The sequence below is a fragment of the Suncus etruscus genome, chromosome 2 (genome assembly GCF_024139225.1).
Source record: "Suncus etruscus isolate mSunEtr1 chromosome 2, mSunEtr1.pri.cur, whole genome shotgun sequence".
Classification (NCBI taxonomy): Eukaryota; Metazoa; Chordata; class Mammalia; order Eulipotyphla; family Soricidae; genus Suncus; species Suncus etruscus.
In genome coordinates this window covers 54,774,714-54,795,758 of record NC_064849.1, presented here as the reverse complement: position 1 = coordinate 54,795,758, position 21,045 = coordinate 54,774,714, and the positions used below count along the sequence as shown (strand labels likewise).

Below are 21,045 nucleotides of genomic sequence, written 5' to 3'. Positions count from 1 at the left end.
TATTCTATGGATTAAAAATACATACAATGGGGCCGGCGAGGTAGCGCTAGAGGTAAAGTGTCTGCCTTGCAAGCACTAGCCAAGGAAGGACCGTGGTTCAATCCCCTGGCGTCCCATATGGTCCCCCGAAGCCAGGGGCAATTTCTGAGCCCTTAGCCAGGAGTAACCCCTGAGCATCAAACGGGTGTGGCCCAAAAACCAAAAAAATAAAAAATAAATAAATATATAAACTCCCTATATTCATCTTACTTCTACTCTAGAGGAAAGACAAAAGACAAGAAACATAATAAATAAGTAAATAACATAGTAAAATATTAAGTATTTTTAAAAGGTCATTGTAAACGCAGACAAGAGAAGGAAACATGTAAACTTCCTCCTTAGAAATTCTGCCTATCTGTAAATGACCAGAGGAAATATTTCTGGCAATAAAAGGATTCAAAATATTCTGCACCCCACCTCCCTAAATTCTACAAAACTGATAACTAGGAATAGTAGTAACTTTCAAAAAAACAAAGTTCAATACTGAAGTCTTAAGTCAGCACCATCTCTGCTAAATGCAGTGGTAGCACCTTCCAGGGTTGTAGCTTATGTCTCCATTCCTGAACTCACAGTGGTTGACTGCTGTGAAATGGGGGTCAAGCCAGCTAGAGAGGCTATCGACAGACAATAAAATCACACCAAGAACTTGATTCAAAATTTGGTTTTATTTCCATTTCCTTTTAAAATACAGCACCCTATATTTTTCTGTTGTTATTTTTTTAAAGGGTGAATCCATTAAAAAGAAAAAGTGAAAAATGGAAATGCCCACATACCCATTTCCATCCCATTTCTGCTGTTCACCATGCACTGTATTTTCTGTATAGCTACAGATTCTGATCTTTCAGAATCAACATCACAGGTTGTTGATGCTAAACTACTGAGTAGATTTCCCCTACCCCCTTAGATTTAAATGCAAATGTTATTTCAACAAAGCAACAAAAATAATTAATGCCTAGCTTAATCTCCAAGAAATTAAATTCTCTCAATATAAAGTGAAAATAGAGAATAAATGGTATTGTCATATTTAATTAAAAGTCCTATGTTCAGCAATAGGGGGGCAGAGGCAGAAAATCCAGGTAGCACACCAGGAAAAAGGAGTGTCCACCCCAATGGACACTTATAATTGATGCCTATGACAGCAGCCCTTTCTAGAGGTAATAAAGTCATTAGGTTCTGATAATTCTCCAGAACCCCCCAAAAGCCCTGGAGAGGGCACATCTGGAAATTGTTCTGATGACACAAATTGGTTTCCCAGTGTGAAAGCTTCAATGCCATCTCTCTGTAACATGTATCATCATGGTTTTTTCCTTCTGCAACCTCCTTGTTTCAAATCTGAAATTGCAGATAAAGTGCAAGTAAGAGTCATTCTCTTGCCCATGTTTCTGGGCTCTTGTTTTAGAGAGCCAGTATCCCTCAATCTATCAGTTAAACCACCAGCCAGATAGATCATTTGCAGGTATTTCTGGAGTTGGCAAATGAGTCAATCTGGCTAAGAATATCTGAAGACTGAGGTAGTCTTGGCAAGAAAACACAAAGTACCATAGGCAAGACAAGGATGTGACCGATGAAAGCAGTGAGGGGAAGTTCAAGTCACAGAAGAGGCCATCTTTGGAACTCAAGCTTTAAAAAAATTGGGAACCATTGCAAAAACACATTAGACCAGTAGATTTTTCCATCACAATCAATCTTCAGTAAGGGCAGACTCAGATTTCCCTGCATTGGGGAAAGACAAAAAGCAAAGAGGACAAGAGATCAGATCTGATTAATGTTACAAGTATCATCAAAAGATCTTTTAATCAATACTCCCATCTCAGATAACAAAGTTGAACACTGTTTCCTGGTAGAGCTTTGTCTATGTCTTTGGGTTGATGGTAGATAACCTGGATGGACCAGGTGTTATGCAATATTATAGGTTCATTGCAAAAAAGTTTAAATTAATATTTTTCCATTCATATGCCAATGAGCACTGATATTTCAAAAAAAAATATAGGCAATACTTTAATCTGGCTGGACCTGACCCCTCAATGCAACATATTTTGAGAAAACTTGCCTTAAAATATGGTCAGGAGTACACAAGAATAATGTTAAGTTATATTAAGTTTTCTATTAAACAAGCCAGTTTTTATACTGAGTCATGACTCACTCCAAATAAAATAATTAATTACATCTGGGTTTATTATATCTCCTTTATAATGTTCCAAAATCACATGTAAAATGTAATGTTATGTTTGATGAATCATTAGTGATGTAACTTTCTCATCTAGTATAGCCCAGCCTTAGCAAGGCTAAGACAGGAGTTTCTGGATTAAGCCATCAAGGTATCTTTACATCTGAGGTCAAGTCATACTTGGAACTAAACACAGTATATTAGAATACATAATACATAAAGAAATCTTAAAAAATACTGGATCAAAAGTCAAAAGTGGTTATCAAATACATACTAGTTAAATTCTTGAATTTCTTCTTGGCTTCTGCTCTTTCTTCAGCATCAAAGTACCAAACAGTCATAGCATATCTGTGAAAAACAAGCAGATATAAGATTACTTATTTATTTAATCATTTATTTTGGGTTTGGGGCCACAGCCAGAGGTGCTCAGAGGTTACTTCTGGCTCTGCACTCAGAAACTGCTCCTGGCAGGCTCAGGGGACCATATGAAATACTGGGGACTTAACCCTGGTTGGCTGTGTGCAAGGCAAACACCTCATCTGCTGGCTATTACTCTGACCCAAGATATAATAAGTTTAAAAATACTTCCTTAAAACAAAAAATTCTATAAATCTCTCATCAGAATCAACATGTTAAATGTTTTCTATTATTGGAAGTCTATCCTTTTTTTTTGGGGGGGGTACTGTTTTGGGGCCTCACCTGGTGGTGCTCAGGGGTTACCACTGGCTCTCTGCTCAGGAATAATTCCTGGTAATGCTTGGGGTAATTAATCGAGTATAAGCCGAGTTTTGGGGCACAACTCGGGTCATACGGGTTATTTGTGCAAGATATATCAATGCACTTGCACCGAATCAAATGCATGTAGTCTCCAGTCGTCTTCTGTCGTCTGCTGGAGGGGGCGGTGCTTCAGCTCAGTCCACACACAAGTCAGGGCTGAGCTGAAGAGGTAGGCGGATGAACTGCACTGTATGTCACTGAACTATTTACCCACAATATTCTGTGCTCTGTATAAGATCGACAGCAGTGATGATATTTGCGAACTCAGTGAGGATGATAATGTCTATGCTGATACCCTCACATCAGATACAGCTGAAGTTCTGTTTGGATATACAGATGAGTAGTAGGAGAAATCCAATTTTGAAGGATTTTAACCTTTGTGATTTATCTTTATTACCTGTTAAGCTATGGTTTTCTGCACTTTATTTAAAGTTTTAAAGTTTCTGTTGCTAGTTTATAGTTTTTCTTAGCAATAAATATTGAAAAACATTTAACCTACTGATTCTTCGATTACTGTAATTGTTTTGGGTATCTATTTTTATTTTTGAATTTTATCAGTGACTGCTGCATTTTTTACCTCAACTTATACTCGAGTCACTAAGTTTTTCCAGTTTTTAGGGTGAAATTGGGGGGGGGGGGTCGGCTTATACTCAAGTTATATACAGTATATGAGATGCTGCAGATTGAATCTGGGCCAACAGCATTCAAAGCAAAGACACTACCCACTGTGCTATCTGGTACCTCCATCCCAATTTTAACTTACCATAAACTTCTCTGATTTCCATTCTATTTAAATGTATTAAACATTTATGAGTCCAAAGTACATGCCAAGCATTAGCCTCAACAAGTGAAATTCGAATTTACAATCATGTAAATCTGCCTCTTCCTTAAGGAGCTCAAGCTCTAACAGGGAAGATAGATCATTCAACTTATAAAATAACAGATTTACATAGGAAAAAAACCCAGAAACCTGAAAGAGGTCTAAATTGATGGAGTGAACACAGAAAAGGGAAGGTACATTTGAGTTACATTGATGCAGGCACTGAAAACCACATTTTAGTGTGAGTCACAGTGGTGAAAATGTCTTCAAAGATAAGTGGCCTACTAACTAGCAAGAAAGTAATTGAACGTATTGGCCTCGCAGCTGATTGCACTAGGGCCCTTTGAAAGGTCCCCTACAAACCACTGCTGTCACCATATGAGCTCTTCAGCCCAGCTCTACAGATCCTCAAAGTCGTGGACACGTGACACCCCCATTATTTTATGTGCTCAGAAATCGCTCCTGGCTTGGGGGACCATATTGGATGCCAGAGATCAAACCACGGTCCGTCCTGGATCAGCTGTGTGAAAGGCAAATGCTCTACCACTGCTGCCCCCATTATTTTAATACTGATTTCCCAATAGGAATATACCAACTTAGATTTGAAATTATCATAAGAGCCACATGAACTCAACAAAATAAATCAACAACAGAATACACAACCAGGAATATATAGCTTAGAAGACTTTCAGACTATGACATAAGACCTCATTGCTATATATGACAATTTTCACAAATTTTCTTTTATGCAGTTTTTTCTATAATTCCATTACCATTTAGTTGTATCAAGCAATATTCAATAAGTTATTCATATATGCCAAGAGGCAGGCTATGGGAAGGTTGAAAATCTGATAACCAAGGTGGAGGGAATGTTACATTGGTGGTGGGATTGAGATTGGATATTGAATGCCAGAAATACTTGTAAAATGAACAACTTTGTAAACCAGTGTCTAAAAAGAAATTGAATCAGTTTTAGAAAAATGAAGAAAAGAACCCCTATGAATAAGTCTATATTCTCAAATTTAAAAAAAAAATATATATATATATATGAAAGTGGCCTAGAGATATAACAGGGAACAGGAACTTGCCTTGCAAGCAGTTAATCCATTTATTTTGGACACCACATCTCATTCCTCATTTCAAGAATGATCCCTGAGCATAGAGCCAGTGGTATTCTGTATTCCACTGAATGTGGTCCCCAAACAAATTTTAAAGATAATTTTTGGGAAAGGAGGAATTAGGGAAGGATGACGAGTTCTAGAAGAGACATAAGGGCAGTAAGGAGGATTTTAGACATCCATGGCAATGGTGTAGCAACTTTGCCAAAATTATAAACATGGACATAATTTAAAATCATATTATCATAATATTGAAAAATGTTAGAAAGAGAATGACTTATTTAAATGATAGACCACTTCAAGTTCCGGGCTTTCTTTCTTTTAAATGACATAGTTTTGGACACTGTGGCAAACATGCACTGGAATAATGATGCCCTCAAGCTTTCTACTTGGTTTTCATTAGTTTGCTTGTGGCAGCCAGAGGAATGATGGCAACAGGAATGATTTCATGCTTGCAAGCTTTCAAAACATATCATTTTATAATTATTATTAGCCACTGGAATTTCTATTGCACTTTATATTTTTCCAAAAGCTTCCAATCAACTTTGCTAATGTTTTCCCACTAACTCTCATTGCCAAGAAACTGGAGAATCACTAGGAAATTCTGCACAAATTACAGGACCCAGTTATTGCACCCCTTTAAACAAGTCACAAGCAGACACCACTGGCAGAATAAGTTACCTGTTCACCTTGAACACATTTCAATCTAGTATTTAATAATCAACTCTGTGGCTTTGTATTTTTAGAAAGGGCTAGTTACAAGTCTTTACACATGTGCTTTTCATTTCATTTTTCATTTAATTCACCTCGTTAATGTTTAATCATTCTTTTAAGTTCTCTCCTCCTGCCCTCAACACTGATTTCCACTACAAAAGTTGTGCCTATACTCCCATGCAGCCTAGTTTCCTGATTTAGTCATAAAAGCAACATTGACTTAGAAGAAATGAGGCACTGAATTAAATATTAGGAAACAAGACACCCATCTGGTTAGGGGTGGTCAAAAATGTGAGAATGTCGTTTATGTTTGCCTGTAGAAGAGGATGGAAACCTTAATCAGAAATATTTATTGACAGTCGCACTGAAAGTGTGTCTCAGGGACAGTCCCTGAATTTATTAATTACCCTGTCATTTATCAGTCTATAGCATACCCTTCCTTCTCTGTAAAAACCCTTATTATGACCATGTAGACAAAATGGTTGCTTTGAGGACATGAGTTCCCCATCTTTCAATTTCCACAGGTGGTCAATAAAGCTCTTTCTCAAGCTATCACCATGTCTTTCATTTGACTGACCCTCAAGTGGTAGCGAACTGAACTTTTATGTTTAGATAATTGAAGTTACATCAAAAGATTTTAGAGTAGCACTAAAAAGAAGCTAAGTTACTGTGAAATTCTCATTATGCGTGAGTTAAGATTTTGGGGAAAGATGGGTATGTAGAGAGCCCCAAAGGGTTGGAGTGTAGGCAAGAGCCTATGCCACATAGATTCAATCATCAACACATGGTCCCTTAATCACTACTGGGTATGACCCAAAATAAAACAAAGACAAAAAAAAGGAAGGTGTTTAAAATTTTTCATTGGGGCTGGAGCACAGCTGGTAGGGTATTTGCCTTGCACAAGGCCAACCTGAGTTCGATCCCCTGCATTCCCTTGAGTGATTTCTGAGCACAGAGCCAGAAATAACCTCTGTGCACCATCAGATGTGGCCCAAAACACACAAAAACATTTTATTGTTGGGACATAATATGGTGTCTGTAGAACAAAGCAAGGCTAAAAAAAAAAGGTTTATAAAAAGAAGTCAGAACAAAATCATCTTCTTAAATGTTTTTTCTCAGGAATCTGGATACGGTTTTGGTGCCACATCTGGCAGTACTCAGGACTTATACCTGGCTCCCTGTTCATGGATTACTTCTGGCAGTAATACTGGGTGGAGACATGATGGGGATTAATCTGGGTCGTGGTGCGCAAGTAAACATCTCTTTGGCCACCCTCTCCACCTCAGTTATTAAAACTTTCTACTTACAACTAGCAGTTGATGAGCTCATTCAGAGTGAACAAGACATAATTTCTTATATGTAACAACCAAAATTCTAAAATTCTCTAGAATTGATAGAATTCTCTATCAACATCAATCTAACAAGAGTTTTAAGAATTCTCTGGAAATTGGGGCTGGAGCGATAGTGCAGTGGTAGGGCGGTTGCCTTGCATGTGGCTGACCCAGGATGAATCTCATTTGATCTCTGGAGTCCCATATGGTCGGTCCCCGAAGCCAGGAGCGATTTCTGAGTGTATAGCCAGGACTAACCCCTGAGCATCACTGGGTGTGGCCCCAAAACAAAACAAAACAAAAACTTTGAAAATGGGTTTATACAAGAAGCCTCCCAAGAGGAATTGTGGCCATGGCAGTTACCTGGTAGCATAAGAAGGTTGGACTTCATGTGGATTCCTGCGGTCTGACCAAAAGAACAGGAGTCTGTCAAAAATGGGTTCCACATCTGCTATAAATGACTTGCCTTCTGGAAATATCCGTAGGACTCCACCATGTAGCTGAGGGACAACAAGATGAATTATTTTCTCATCTCTTATTCTGTTGCATTTCAGTTTCCTTTAGAAACAATGCTATCTTTCCAATAATCTTCCAAACATAAATTTTTCTCACATTTTACTGCAGTAAAGAAACCTAGTAAAGCTGAAGACAGCTCTTCTTTTACCTCATGCAAAATGAACTCTCACCACTTATTTTCATGGACTCCAAGGACACAAAATAGAGGATACTATAGGATTAAATCTCCAAATATATCATGGTTCAATCTAATATTAATAATTTTTGAGAAGGACTTTGCCTTCATTTAGAATCGGTGATATTCTTCTGAATTTTCCTAGTCTTTTCATTTTAGTGACTTTAATGGTTAATTATGGCATGTTCTGGGCCAGAGCAGTAGCATAGTGGGTAGGACATTTGCATTTATGTGGTCAACCCTGGTTTCATCTTCAGCATTTCATATAGTCCTTCAAACCTGCCAGAATGATTCCTGAGCACAAAGCCAGGAGGAACCCCTGAGCACTTCCAAGTGTGACCTCCAAAAGAACCAAACAAACAAAAAAGAAGTGCCACATTCTTCTTTCTGAACTCTCAGATCACCCTGTCTTTTAATAAAAGTACATCTTTGTTACATGCATATCTCTTCTAGTACTAGAATAATCATATAAGGGTAGAATTTAGACTTTTCCCATCAGTGTTACCATCAGCACAATGCTTGGCAGTAGCAAGCACTCCAATATGTCAAAAAATTTTTTCTGGAGTCGAAGGAGTGGCACAAGTGGTAAATCATTTGCCTTGTCCACACTAGCCTAGGATGGACCATGGTTCAATCGCCCGGTGTCCCATGTGGTCCCCCAAGCCAGGAGCAATTTCTGAAAGCATAGCCAAAAGCATCACTGGGTATGGCCCTAAAACAAAAAAAAAAATTTTTTTTTCTTTTGGAGGGTGAGGGTAATATCCCAAGGGATCCAGTGATACCAGTGAATTTTAGCCAAAAGGATGAGGGTTCAATTCAAGGGAATGAAGATGCAATACTGCTCAGGTCCTGTGGCCCTGGGATTATTCAGCAGTGTATGGGACCTTCAGGGGCCACACTTGGTGGTGCTTGGAGAACCATGTAGTGCCAAGAATGAAATCAGAATCAGATACCTGTCAGAAAAGCTCCTTAATATGATGCTGCATTGTCTCTCTGCCTATTAAGCAATTTCATACTTGGCAATGCATTACTGTTGACAACACATAACTCTACTCGCTTGTCTATAACAACATTTTCAAAAGTGGACACTGGAGAAGTATATATTCCAGTCATGGTAACAAATAGAAGAGACAAGCCTTGTCACTAATTCATTAGTTTCCAAGGTTTCATTTTTCTTGCAATTGTGACAACTAGTATATGTCTTAACAACACAAACTGGAGATGCAGAAGCTTCAAAAGACAAGTATGTCTAAAAAATGTCACAACTTCTCAGACTCCTAAATTAGCTTTAACTTTCAAAAAGCACACAGATTACAGACAAATGTTTTTAAGTATAGAACCAGACTTCCTATCTTTATCTATTTGCATGTTCAGAATTACAAAATTAAGTCACAAAGACTTGGGTTTTCGCAAACCCTATTAAGCTATGGCAAGAAGCCAATAAAAAGGATGACCCAGAAAGAAAGAGAACTGTCAACATCTTTCTTGAGGATAAGTTTACATCTTACAGTTCTACTTGGGGAGAATTCTCTCAATGTCATTGCTGGAAGAAAAAAAGTATGTATGTCTGCACTGAAAATTGCATCAAAAATAAAATTTGATCCCTTAAATCATCAGAAAATAAAACAAATGGCCTTCTCTTCACACCAACTTCTCCAATCTTTTCATAAAGAACCTTCTCCTTCCCCATCAAATTAACTGTATAGCCATTATTTTGATCTTTTCAATTTTATGATGAATAAACATTAGTACTAATATCATTGGGAGAACAATAGTGTGAGGGTTATAAATGAGAAAACTCATCAATAGAAGATATAAATTCTGATTAGTCATTTAAGACATCTGCACTATTCTTCCTACAGTTTCCATTATCATACTCTACTCCATCCAAGTACCTTGGCATCCCAATTCTTGTTCAAATAGTAGATGCAGGTGATACAGCGGCCATCGCCATTGGGGTTGTCAACATGTCGAACATAACCAGTTCCATTTCCTGGGTAGCAAGCCACCATTGCCTATGGAGAGATACACCAAAAATTGGTTAACAAAGCTGAGAAGATCTTCTCTCTAGTGAGAATATGAGTAACACAGTTTCCTTAGATGTTAAATGCCATTTACAGGTAACTACTAGATACTTAATTGCACATATAGCACCAAAATTTAGACATTTCAGCAGAAAAGTTTTTTGTTTATTTTTTGGTTTTTGGGGCCACACCCATTTGATGCTCAGGGGTTACTCCTGGCTAAGCGCTCAGAAATTGCCCCTGGCTAGGGGGGACCATATGGGATGCCGGGGGGGGGGGGGGGCGTCGAACCACAGTCCTTCCTTGGCTAGCGCTTGCAAGGCAGACACCTTACCTCTAGTGCCACCTCACCAGCCCCCAGCAGAAAAGTTTAACCCTCAAGACATACTTCATGATTCAGCCTAGTAGAAAGTGTTCCAAAATATTCCTACAGTTCTGGAACAGTGTGGATAGGAAACTCTCTACATTATCATTAGGATGCCCAGCAAGCTCCTTCAGTATTCCTTTTTGAAAAATTAGGTTCTGAGTTCTCCCCAAAGTCAAAATGTTATGAAATTTAAAGTTTATGCCTGTTTGGCAATAATTCTGCATCTCCATATGCTGTCTCAGAGCAGTGGCTAAAGATACTTGTACTTATAGAGAATCAGGAAGACATCCTGAAGATCAGATGTACACAATAAAATCCTTAAACCTCAAAAAAGAAGGAGTATCAGTCTGAAACTATTCCTCACTCTGTCAGCAGACACTACAATCAGGTCTGAGTCAGACCAAAAATAAAAGCAGACATGGGGCAGAAGAGATAATACAGAGTAAGTAAGATGTCTGCTATGCACCCAGCCTGACACAGGTTAGATCTTAACATAAAGCACTGAATATGTCCTCCCTAGTAATGCCTGGAGTGATCACTGAGGGCAGTCAGCCTTAACTATTGCTGGGTATGACCCAAAAACACGTCTCTTAATGACTGTCTTCTTCCTGATAATACCGATCAAATTATAATCTTTCTTCTTCATTTAAAATACTTTAAATCCTACTGAAAATTACTATTATAAAATTAATATGAAAAGCATAACCAATTTCTAATTGTTCCATGGGAAATTTATAGAGGAATTTAAAAAAAGTGTAAAGAGTAAAATTTTCCTATAGGACAACAGAACAGTGTTAAAAGTATTTTTAAGTGATAAGATATATAAAGTATAGATATTAGAAACTCGCAATGTAAGGGGCAAAAGATATATTTTCCTGTTTTGTTCACTGATGCATTCTTGATACCATTATGATTTATGACATAGCATAAATGTGTCTATTCAAAACCTGTTTGGGGAGTCTGGAGAGATAGTACAGCAGGTAGGACTCTTGACTGGCACGTAGTTGACTGAGGTAGAACCCTACCATTGTAAATGGTTCCTAGAGCCCACCAAGAGTGATCTCTGAGCACAGAGAAGACAGAAAACCCTGAGACCCAGGTCAGGCCTACAAACAAAAGCAAACAGAAAACAAACTTGATAAATTTTAAATAATGGACAAATTAATGAATAGCTCCCTATTCTAAAGAAAGATCATTAGTTGCTGAGCAATTTGTTTAGATCAAAAAAGATTTTTTGTCATTTTTAAAGTTTATCTTCAAGCCTTCAGCAGCAGTCCAGGTTTTTTTATTTTACCTTATAAATGGTTGGTGAGGTGTTTCACTGGCGAAATAATTATACGCAAAGAGGCTCTACTCTACAAGGACATATCCATGAGCAAACAAACTCAATGCTCCAAGTGCCAGGTCACTCCCAATGGTAGTAGGAAAACATAATCTAGACATGTACTTGAAAGGCTTCACACACACTGTTGAGAAAACAACGCTAAAGGCTTTATAATGATCTTTATGCTTAAATCACCACCTCTCTCAAACTTTATATCCCCTTGCAACTTGTAATCCCTTATATCCTTCCTTTGAGCATTTGAAGTGTCAATGCAAAGTCATCTAAAGGCTAATGTTAGGCTCACGGCTTTAACTTCTTTCTGAAGGTTGGATTCTGAGGTTACTGCAAGAAGATCTAACAAAACGATGGTCACACTAAGAACTGAAATGAGTGGTAAACAAAAATGATGGGTCTTGCTGGGAAAGAAGAGAAATACAAAGTCACCTATAATGACTAACACATTATCCATCCCTAAAAGCACCTATTAGGATTATACTAGCAACTAAGAAGCCAGTAATGAAAGTCACTTAAGCCACAAACAATTAAAGGCTGGATTCTTTACCATTGCAGCTTCTTGGCACAGTGAAACCCTGGAAAGAAAAAGTACTCTATCAATGCTACATACTCTTATATTCTTAAACAGCTCAACCTAAAGGAAAAGTCAGTGGTTTGGATACCTGCCACCCAGCTCACCCTACAACTAATCCCATGATCCAGGTTTCTTTCGTTTCTTTTTTCTTTGGTGGGTGGTCTAGGGATGGGGGGGAGGGCCACACCCAGCAATGCTCAGGGCTTAATTCTAGCTCTGCACTCAGGGATCAATCTCGGGGAGCTCAAAGGACCACAAAGGGTGCTTGGTGCTTCATTCCCAGGCTTCATTTTTTTTTCTATAAAGGGGGCTTGGATTATGTGACCCACAACAATACAAAAACATCTAAGACTCAATCTTCAGAAGAACCAACAGAGTTCTTCAGGTAGTAAGAGTGCCCATCCACATCAAGACTCCACTTAGATTCAAATGTGGGAGAAAATAGTATATCCCTTAATGGCTTTCTCTTAATGTCCAATCCAGGGTACTAACTCTTCAGACAGAACCACTTATGTCTGAAAAGTATCTCTGCTAAAGAGAAAGAACAGAGAGCATTTTTTCCCTGGCTAAGTGAATCTTCATTCTCTATCCTGGTTCCTATAGAAATAACACCTAGTTAGAAACAATAGAAGGAAATTATTGTGGGCCTCAGTGGGCCTGTAGCAACTACATTGTCTAATTTTTATCAGTATTTTTCTGGACAAGAGCCACAGGAGCTGGATGGGTCCTGGCTTGGGCACATTCCCAACTATTTATTTGTCTTTGACACAGTTTAACACCAGGAGGCAGGGGATATACCAAGGAACAAATTTCACTTCCTTAACTTGTCTTCTGTGCCAATTTGTGCACGGGGCAGAAACAAACCCCGGAAACAGATCAGTTCAACTTAAGTTATTATCTAAACTTCATCAAACCCAGGAAAGGATTTAGAGTGCACAAAGGAAAAGAACGCTTCAGGACAATAAGATCAGGGCCGAGTACCTCAATTTTCATGTGGCAAGCATGCCAAGAATACTGACACTGATCAGGAAGACATACCATCATTATAATAGACTTTCTTTGCCAAACTTCCGGACAGGATTAATATGTGAAGTTTATAGGAATTCAGTAACAAATTAATATGACTACTATGAGGTACCACCGCACGCCACTGAGATTGGCACACATCACAGAAAAAGAAAACAAGCAGTGCTGGCGGGGATATGGAGAGAAAGAAACTCTTTTTCACTGCTGGTGGGAATGCTGTCTAGTACAACCTTTATGTAAAGCGATGGAGATTCCTTCACAAACTGGAAATTGAGCTTCCATACGATCCAGCTATACCACTCCTAGGAATATATCAGAGGAACACAAAAATACAATACAAAAATCCCTTCCTTAAACCTATATTCACTGCAGTGCTATTTACAATAGCCAGACTCTGGAAACAACATTTTATGTATTTTTAACTCAGCAAGTTAAAATATTAATCAAGTCTGAGTTTATTTATAGTACTTGTATAGAAAAATCTATAATTAATGTCTTTAATATGTAGTTTTATCGTCTGTAAAATGGGCTTATGGGGATTAAAGTAAAAAGCCACGTGAAGTGCTTAGCATAAGTCTGACACACTCTAACTACTGCTTATCATTGCTATTTTTATAGCTGATGTTCATGTACTCATCGTCCTCTAAACTGGGGTTCAGAATGTTTCCTTTTTAGAGACCTGCCTCTACTTAATTACTTTGCAGTTTCAAATCCACAGCTAGCAATCTTGCAAAGAGCTTTGGGCATTGAGATGATGCCCAAATATGAGAAATTGATCTAATTTATATGTGGGTAACAACAGCTTAGTGACAAACTTGCCATGTTTCAGTCAGCTATTGGTGGGGACTCCAAGGATGATTTTTTGTTCACACACACACACACACACACACACACACACACACACACACAAGCAATGCAAACAGTAAGCAGTACAAAGTCACAGCTGAGTACTTCCTGAATACTTATGAATACTTGTATTCATAAAGGCACCTTTGAGGATCAAAGAGAGCACAGAGGATAGGGATTGCCTTGCATGGGCCTGACCCAAGTTTCATATTTGACACTGTATGTAGTCTCCTGAGCACTACCAGGAGTGATTCCTGAGCATAAATTCGAGAGTAAGTCCTGAGCATAGCTGGGCATAATCCACAAACTAAAACCATAAATTAATGTGTCTGAGGGTTTAACTACTACAATAAATGCACCAATGAGCCAGTATCCATCCTAAAACGGGAGTGTTTGTATTTAAATATAAAAAAAAGACAATTACAATGTTTTAATTTCTTAAATATTTACATTGTTACATGCAGGCTCCTCACAGGAAAAGCCTGAGACAAACAGCAGAACATGCAGAATGGATCTGCAAATTTCATTCTTGGGAAAACCGCTGGTAGGGTGAGGAGAGCTGCACAGTAGAGCATTTGACTTGGAAGCATGAGACATTGAGCTGCAAGTTGTTATATATGTGTATGTGTGTGTGTATGTGTGTATACATATATGCATATATATGTATATATATACATATATATAATACATACCTCTGTGACCCCAAAATTTCTGCTGTGTAAGATTTCTGGTGATATGACCATTGTGTACAATCTCTGTAACAGGAAACCAAAATGTGTGTGACCACTTAATGAGCAACCATGTAAGGGTGTGGAATGGACAACCTAAACATAGATAAATGAAGCCAAAATGTCAGTTTCCATCTGGCTCTAAAAAGAATGAAAATAGTCCAAAAATGTTGTTAAGAGCAAATGAATTTAAACCTGGGGAAAAATAGAAAGCAAATTAATTGCTTTTCCTCACTTTCCTTGTTGAGAATGTGATCTTCAGAGATCCATTGTCATTTCAACTCCTATAGAACTACCTAAGAAGTTATCTGTAGGAAAGGATAGCAATGCTGCAAAGCTTTCTCCTAAAGCAGAGGTCTCAAACTCATGTTTGAGACCGAGGCCGGCCGTTTGTGGCTCTGCCCTAGAGGAATCTTTTTTTGTTTTGTTTTGTTTTAGTTGTTTGGGTCACACACACACCAATGTTCAAGGCTTACTACTGACTTTGCACTCAAGGATCACCCCGACTTTGCCTCCTGCGGCCCCCAGGTAAATTGAGTTTGAGACCCCTGTCCTAAAGCATTAATCAAATGCCACGAAACAGCGTCCAGAATGCCACCAGTGCCACCCTGTATATGAAACCGAAGAGAAATGTAAGCTCTCTCTGTGATTATGCTCAGAAGCATTAAAAATGCGTTAGAAGTTATAAACAACCACTCTAATTTCATCTAGATTGAAAAAAAGGAGTGAGGTGTAAAGGAATGTGGAAGAAAAAGTAGGAACTTTGCACACATACTGTGACTACTTATCTTGGCAGCTTCCTCATCTATCTTGTTTAAGAGCAAGGCTGGCTACTTCCTTCCTCCTCGTGTGCCTCCAGTGCAAGACTGATGTCACAACACAAAGGACAGAAATCGGAAACATGCATTGAGGTGGGTAATAACACCAGCAGTGTCCAACAACCATGCCCCACACTTCCCAAAGCTTTACTATCTGGGCAGATAGTTTGGAAAATTCAAATTGCCAGACAGTCAAATAACTGTCGGGTTATTATTATTATTATTATTATTATTATTATTATTATTATTATTATACTAATCCATTCAGCAATGCCCAGTGATCCATGACTGACAACTATTTCTACTTTCCTCCTCTGCTCTAAATTAACAGGAAAAATTAGGGAGCCACCCTGTGGTCCCCAAACACCTACAACTAATCTTACCTCCAACACAGACAGCCATTATCCTGTTTGGATTTTGTAATAAGGCTGACACTTCGGTAATGCCAATAAAGAAATGTCCAAAGTTATAACCAAGGCAGCTGCTCTGGTAGGTAGCTCTGCCTAATTCTGGTCAGGAGGGATATAGTGCCTGGGAGGAACAGCACTCACCACCAACACTGGATAGCCTGGCATGAGGTTTCTTTTCTTATCATCTGGATGATAGCTTTTTTTTTTTTTTTTTTTTTTTTTGTGGGTTTTTGTTTTGTTTGGGGGCCACACCCTGTGATGCTCAGGGGTTCCTCCTGGCTATGCGCTCAGAAATCGCTCCTGGCTTGGGGGACCAGATGGGACTCTAGGGGATAAAACTGCATTCCGTCCTAGGCTAACGTGGGCAAAGTAGATGCTTTACCACTTGCACCACCGCTCCTGCCCCTGGATGGTGGCTTTGAACCAAGTAGGCTCAAAACACACACACACACACACACACACACACACACACACACACACACACACACAGTGTGCAGGAAGAATTTAAGAAATTGTCATTCCTTTCTGATGAATGATTCTTTCCTCTCCTTGGAGGGGATTCAACAGGAGTCCGGCAATTAGGCACAGTCAACAGGCCCAGAATAGGGACAGAGCAAAGAGGGAGTTTGGGTTTCCGTGGCGGCCCTTCCCCCACACACTGGCAGGGGCCCCCTGGCGAGGGGCCAGCCCAGTGACGGCTGAGTGACAGGGCTACGTGCACTGCGTGCGGGTGGCGCTGGCCCACACCCGAGGCGCACACCGGCGGGCCACAGGGGCACCTCCACTGGGCGGCCTCCAGGAGGGGAAGTGCTCCCACACCGGCTCCCAGGCAGTGATGAAATCCTCAGCGGAGCATTGGTACAGAAATGAAGGCCACAGGGATCTCCTTTCAGGCTTTGCCCCAGAGAGCAGCAGCGATTTGCTGAGGACCTGAGCGAGCGCTTGAGGGTGGTACCTGATAGAGACCGACCCAAGCAAGGGATTGATTGCCAGGCGCTGGGAAAGGTTAAGTGGTTGCCATCTGCCCTGTGTCCCACTGCTCACAAATTCTCATTAACCCTGGAAGTCATCCGGCTCTCTTCCTCCCATAAAAAACTTCAGGACTTATCCTTAAGGCAGAAAACATGGATAGGGACTCAAAACATTTGACTCCCTTTGATATGAAAAACAGCCTTATCAGAAGAATTAAAACTTTCCCTGTTTTTCTACAGGTTCTGAACAAAACAGGGGTGGGGATGTGGATAGCCACAGTGTTTCATGATTATAAGTTGGTCAGAGAATGAAGCGTGGCTGTCACTCAGCTCCCATCAAAATTATTTCTAAAATACTTGAAGAAGTCCATGGAACATTAAGTATAGTTGGTAAGTAAAGACTTTTACTCACGAAGAACAAGACTGTTACCCTTCAAGCAAATCATTTTGTTGTAGCAGGGACCAGATCTTCAGATTCTTGTTTTCAAGCAGTCAAAATTAAAAGCTAGGGAGCAAAAGACCCGATTTAGAAAAACAGAAAGCCTGGGAAAGAAAATAGTCAGAGAGGTTCTGAGATTATGAGAAAGGTCTCCTTTAGTATCTGACAATTTCACCTACAAGTCCCTGGGATTTTTAAAAGTATTAAATTGGGTTACTACAACAATGCTAGGGGAAAAAAAAAAAAAAAAAAGAGCTCAAGAACTTTCTAGGAAACCAGATCTTATATTTACACTCACACTTAACAGCACCTGGAAAATACCTGCTGACTGAAAGACCTGATATGCAAGTGAACCATTCAAAACTCATGAAAATGTAGTAGCTCTGTTTCTTCACGGAAAAAAACATGCCTGGTGCTGACTATATTTCTGGCACCATTGTATGCACTTAACAAATATTGCTCATTCATCTTTATAATGACTCTGGGAGGTAGGAACTTTGATGTTTGTTTTTGATATTTTTTTAGGGGACCACACATGGTGGTGCTCAGAGTCTGCCCCTTAAATCATTGTACCTCAGCCCTTTGAGTCAACAGGAGCCAAACTGAGGTACAAGGAGACACAGGGCACTTGCCTTTCTACAGTGTGAGGCCTTCTCTCATCTAAGCACACTTTCCCAACACTGCTCATCTACTGTCTGACATCAATCAACCCACCCCACTTTTGAGGAAACTGAGAGTTCACTCAGACTGTTCTTCCAGCAACCATATGAGACTAGAGGAACAAAGGCCACTGTAGGATTCAGTGTGTGTTCACAGTTAACACTTAATAGATGCACCATAGGCTCTCAATAGACAGGATCATTTACTTAACACACGCAATTTTCCAGCTTTCATTCATCCAAAATTACTTTCTCTTTCTGCCTTTGGCCTGCCCTCTGAGTACCTCCCTTTTAACTCCTTCCCAATGTACTGGACTCTGACAGAGGGGAGCAAATACTCTGCAGTCATTAACAAGATTTTCCCTTCTATCTAACACAACAGGGGGAAAAGTTTGCTGCAATTGTGATTCTGAACAAATCACTCTGGGTGAAGAAATACTACTAAAATTAAGATACCTTCCTTAAAACAAAGCTGACCCTCCTTCAATCCAGGCATCTTATTAGGCTCCCCCAGTACTACCAGGAGAGATCCCTAGCATAGAGCTGGGAACAAGCCCTAAGCACAGCTGGGAAAAGCCCAACTCCAGGCCACCTCACCAAAAACCCCTGAAAATTCAGTTTATTGATCCAAATATTAGAAAACATTACTATTTCATTAACATATGATGAGGGGTTCCTTAGAGATTTCCCAAATGACCTAAAAATATTTTTAGTTTTGGTTTTAGCAATAAATAAACTCAGATCTGGTCAATTGTTTAAACTCTGATATTCTCTACTCAAAAACTATAGGAAGATAGAGCACCATCCCTATTTAACCTGCTCGACTCATTTTACTTACTGGTTCTCAAATTTGAACATGGATGAAACCCTCACTGGGATTTGGGGAGAAGTCCATGAATTTGCAATTGTTGCTAAATGTCCAGGTGGTGGTGAGGCTAGTGCCTATGATCATCACACTCTAAAATTCAAGGCTATTTATGGCAAAACTAAAGAGTTTTTGTGCAAGACCTCAATTCTAAAGAAATTAGACAGCAGCTTGATTAATTCAGGGAAATGCAGGTGGTGGGGAACACAGGAAGTGAGAGGAATTTCTACACTGGTTTGTGACACAGGCCTGCACACTGTCATTCCTAAAGCCAGAGGACAAGCACACAGAAGCTTTACAGAGCTGCATATCATGTCAGCACTACACATACCCATTTTCAGAAGTTCAGAGTGAGAAATTGAAAGCATCTATTTGATTTTTCCATGAATTCTTTATGATCCTACAAGTAGATGGATATTATTACATGTATGTTTTAGATGAAGTAGGTGAGCACTGACCTGTCCAAGATCAGAGGGAGATGAAATACAATGTCGCACATCCATTGTTGTGCTTAGGAAAAGGTACTAGACCAAATTAAGCTAAAAAATGTAAAACTAAAAGTCACAGTGGTGGATGATGTATGGTAAACAACATGACAGAGATGTGAAGTGGTAATCCTAAAACAGAGCTTTGCAGATCAATGTCATCGCCATACAGAAAAAGAAAGGTGTAAGGGAGTAAAAAGTAATAAAGATAAGAGGCCAGAGAGATAGTACAGCAAGCACAAAGGTGCTTGCTTTGTAGATGGCTAAACCTGATTTGATTCTCTTCACCAATTATGGTTCAACCAGGAGTGAGCCCTGAGCAACACTGTGCCCCATCGAATTAAATTAAAAACAAATAAAAATCAACCATCAGGGGCCAAAGTGATAGCACAGGAGTAGGGCATTTGCCTTGCACATGGCCAACCCTGGACGGACCCGGGGTTTTATTCCCAGCATCCTACAAGGTCCCAGAGCCTGCCAGGAGCAATTTCTGAGCGCAGATCTAGGAGTGACCCGAGTGTCACCAAGTGTGACCCCAAAAACCATAACAAACAAATAAGTAAAAAAAAATCAACCATCAACTTTATTCATAAGAAAAGGATAGGGGCCAGAGGGTTAGCATGGAGATACATCATTTGTCTTGCATGCAGAAGGATGGTGCTTCAAATCCCGGCATCCCATATGGTCCCCTGAGCCTGCCAGGAGCGATTTCTGAGCATAGAGCCAGGAGTAACCCCTGAGCGCTGCCGGGTGTGTCCCAAAAACCAAAAAAAATAAATAAAAAGAAGGAAAGGATACCCTGAGATCATATTGACCGGGGCAGAGCTAAATTCAGCCTCACATCACCAGATCCCCTTTCCTATCTGAAGGAGAGCTGTACAAAGGAGCTGTGTGACCTGTGTATGTTCTGAGCATAGAAATTCAGAATTAAGGAAGCAGTGGGGTAACTTTTCTTTGAGATGGTCTCTCATAGCACATTACTTGAATAAAATCTTTTCACACTCTGGCATCAAATCAGGGGCCATCTGGCAAACCCTTTTATTTTCTCTAAAATATTTATAGCTTTTGGACACCCTGACAGCCTTTAAAAATCAAAGGGCTTTTAAAGATGCAATTTAATCAACAAATGCTTATGAATTATAAGAGACTGTTTGAGACAATAAAAGTATGTATTAGGTTTGAGAGTCCTGCCTTCGATGAATAAGAAATAAGTAACGAAGGGCAGAGTAAGCCACCAAATAAATAAATGTGGAGAGAGGGCCTACATAAAGCTTCCCAGAGTCCTTGGAGCAGAGGGGGCAATTTCAGCGAGGAAGACTCAAGGATAAGTTTTGAGGAGTAGAGAACAGTGGGGGAAACGTATTCTATCGGTCAAATCAGTTTCCAGAATTTCAGGGTCTGGGTGGGAAGGAAGGTAGTCAGTGGAAGATTAAGTGCATGAAGGTCAGATGGGGTCAGAAGGCATGCTAAGAAATTCGCAACATGTACAGTGGACAATGGGGAGAGAGCCTGGTGGTTGCCGTTGTTGTTTTAAGCACAGAGAAACGACATGATTATTGTTGACTTTGACAGTCTGGCAAAAGCACATGGAAATGGATTATAAAGGGAATGAGAATTGCAGTCAAGTGATTTATGGTTCAAGTGCCATAAATACAAACACTTCAAAATATTTCTGCATGATTTCTCCTTTAAAAATGAAATCCAATATTTAATAACAAGGATAAAACTTGAGGCTCCCCAGTAAACCTATAAATAATTAAATAAAAAGAAAAACAGGACAAATTACAAATTGTTCCTGCCTGAGTCCTCCGTAGTCTATGTTTTAGAAATACTTTGT

At 39.5% G+C, this 21,045-nt stretch overlaps 1 protein-coding gene across 1 annotated transcript in view; it reads right to left on the bottom strand.

Moving 5' to 3' along the window:
- Positions 1-689: 689 nt before the first annotated feature.
- EGLN3 (egl-9 family hypoxia inducible factor 3) overlaps positions 690-21,045 on the bottom strand; it is a 29,008-nt gene continuing 8,652 nt past the window's right edge. Inside the window, exons 2-5 of the mRNA XM_049766837.1 lie at positions 9,553-9,672; positions 7,330-7,466; positions 2,481-2,554; positions 690-1,752 (exon numbers count right to left, since the gene is read on the bottom strand). Of these exons, the coding sequence (XP_049622794.1) occupies positions 1,721-1,752; positions 2,481-2,554; positions 7,330-7,466; positions 9,553-9,672 (363 nt within the window). The 3' untranslated portion in view covers positions 690-1,720. The remainder of the gene's footprint in view (positions 1,753-2,480; positions 2,555-7,329; positions 7,467-9,552; positions 9,673-21,045) is intronic.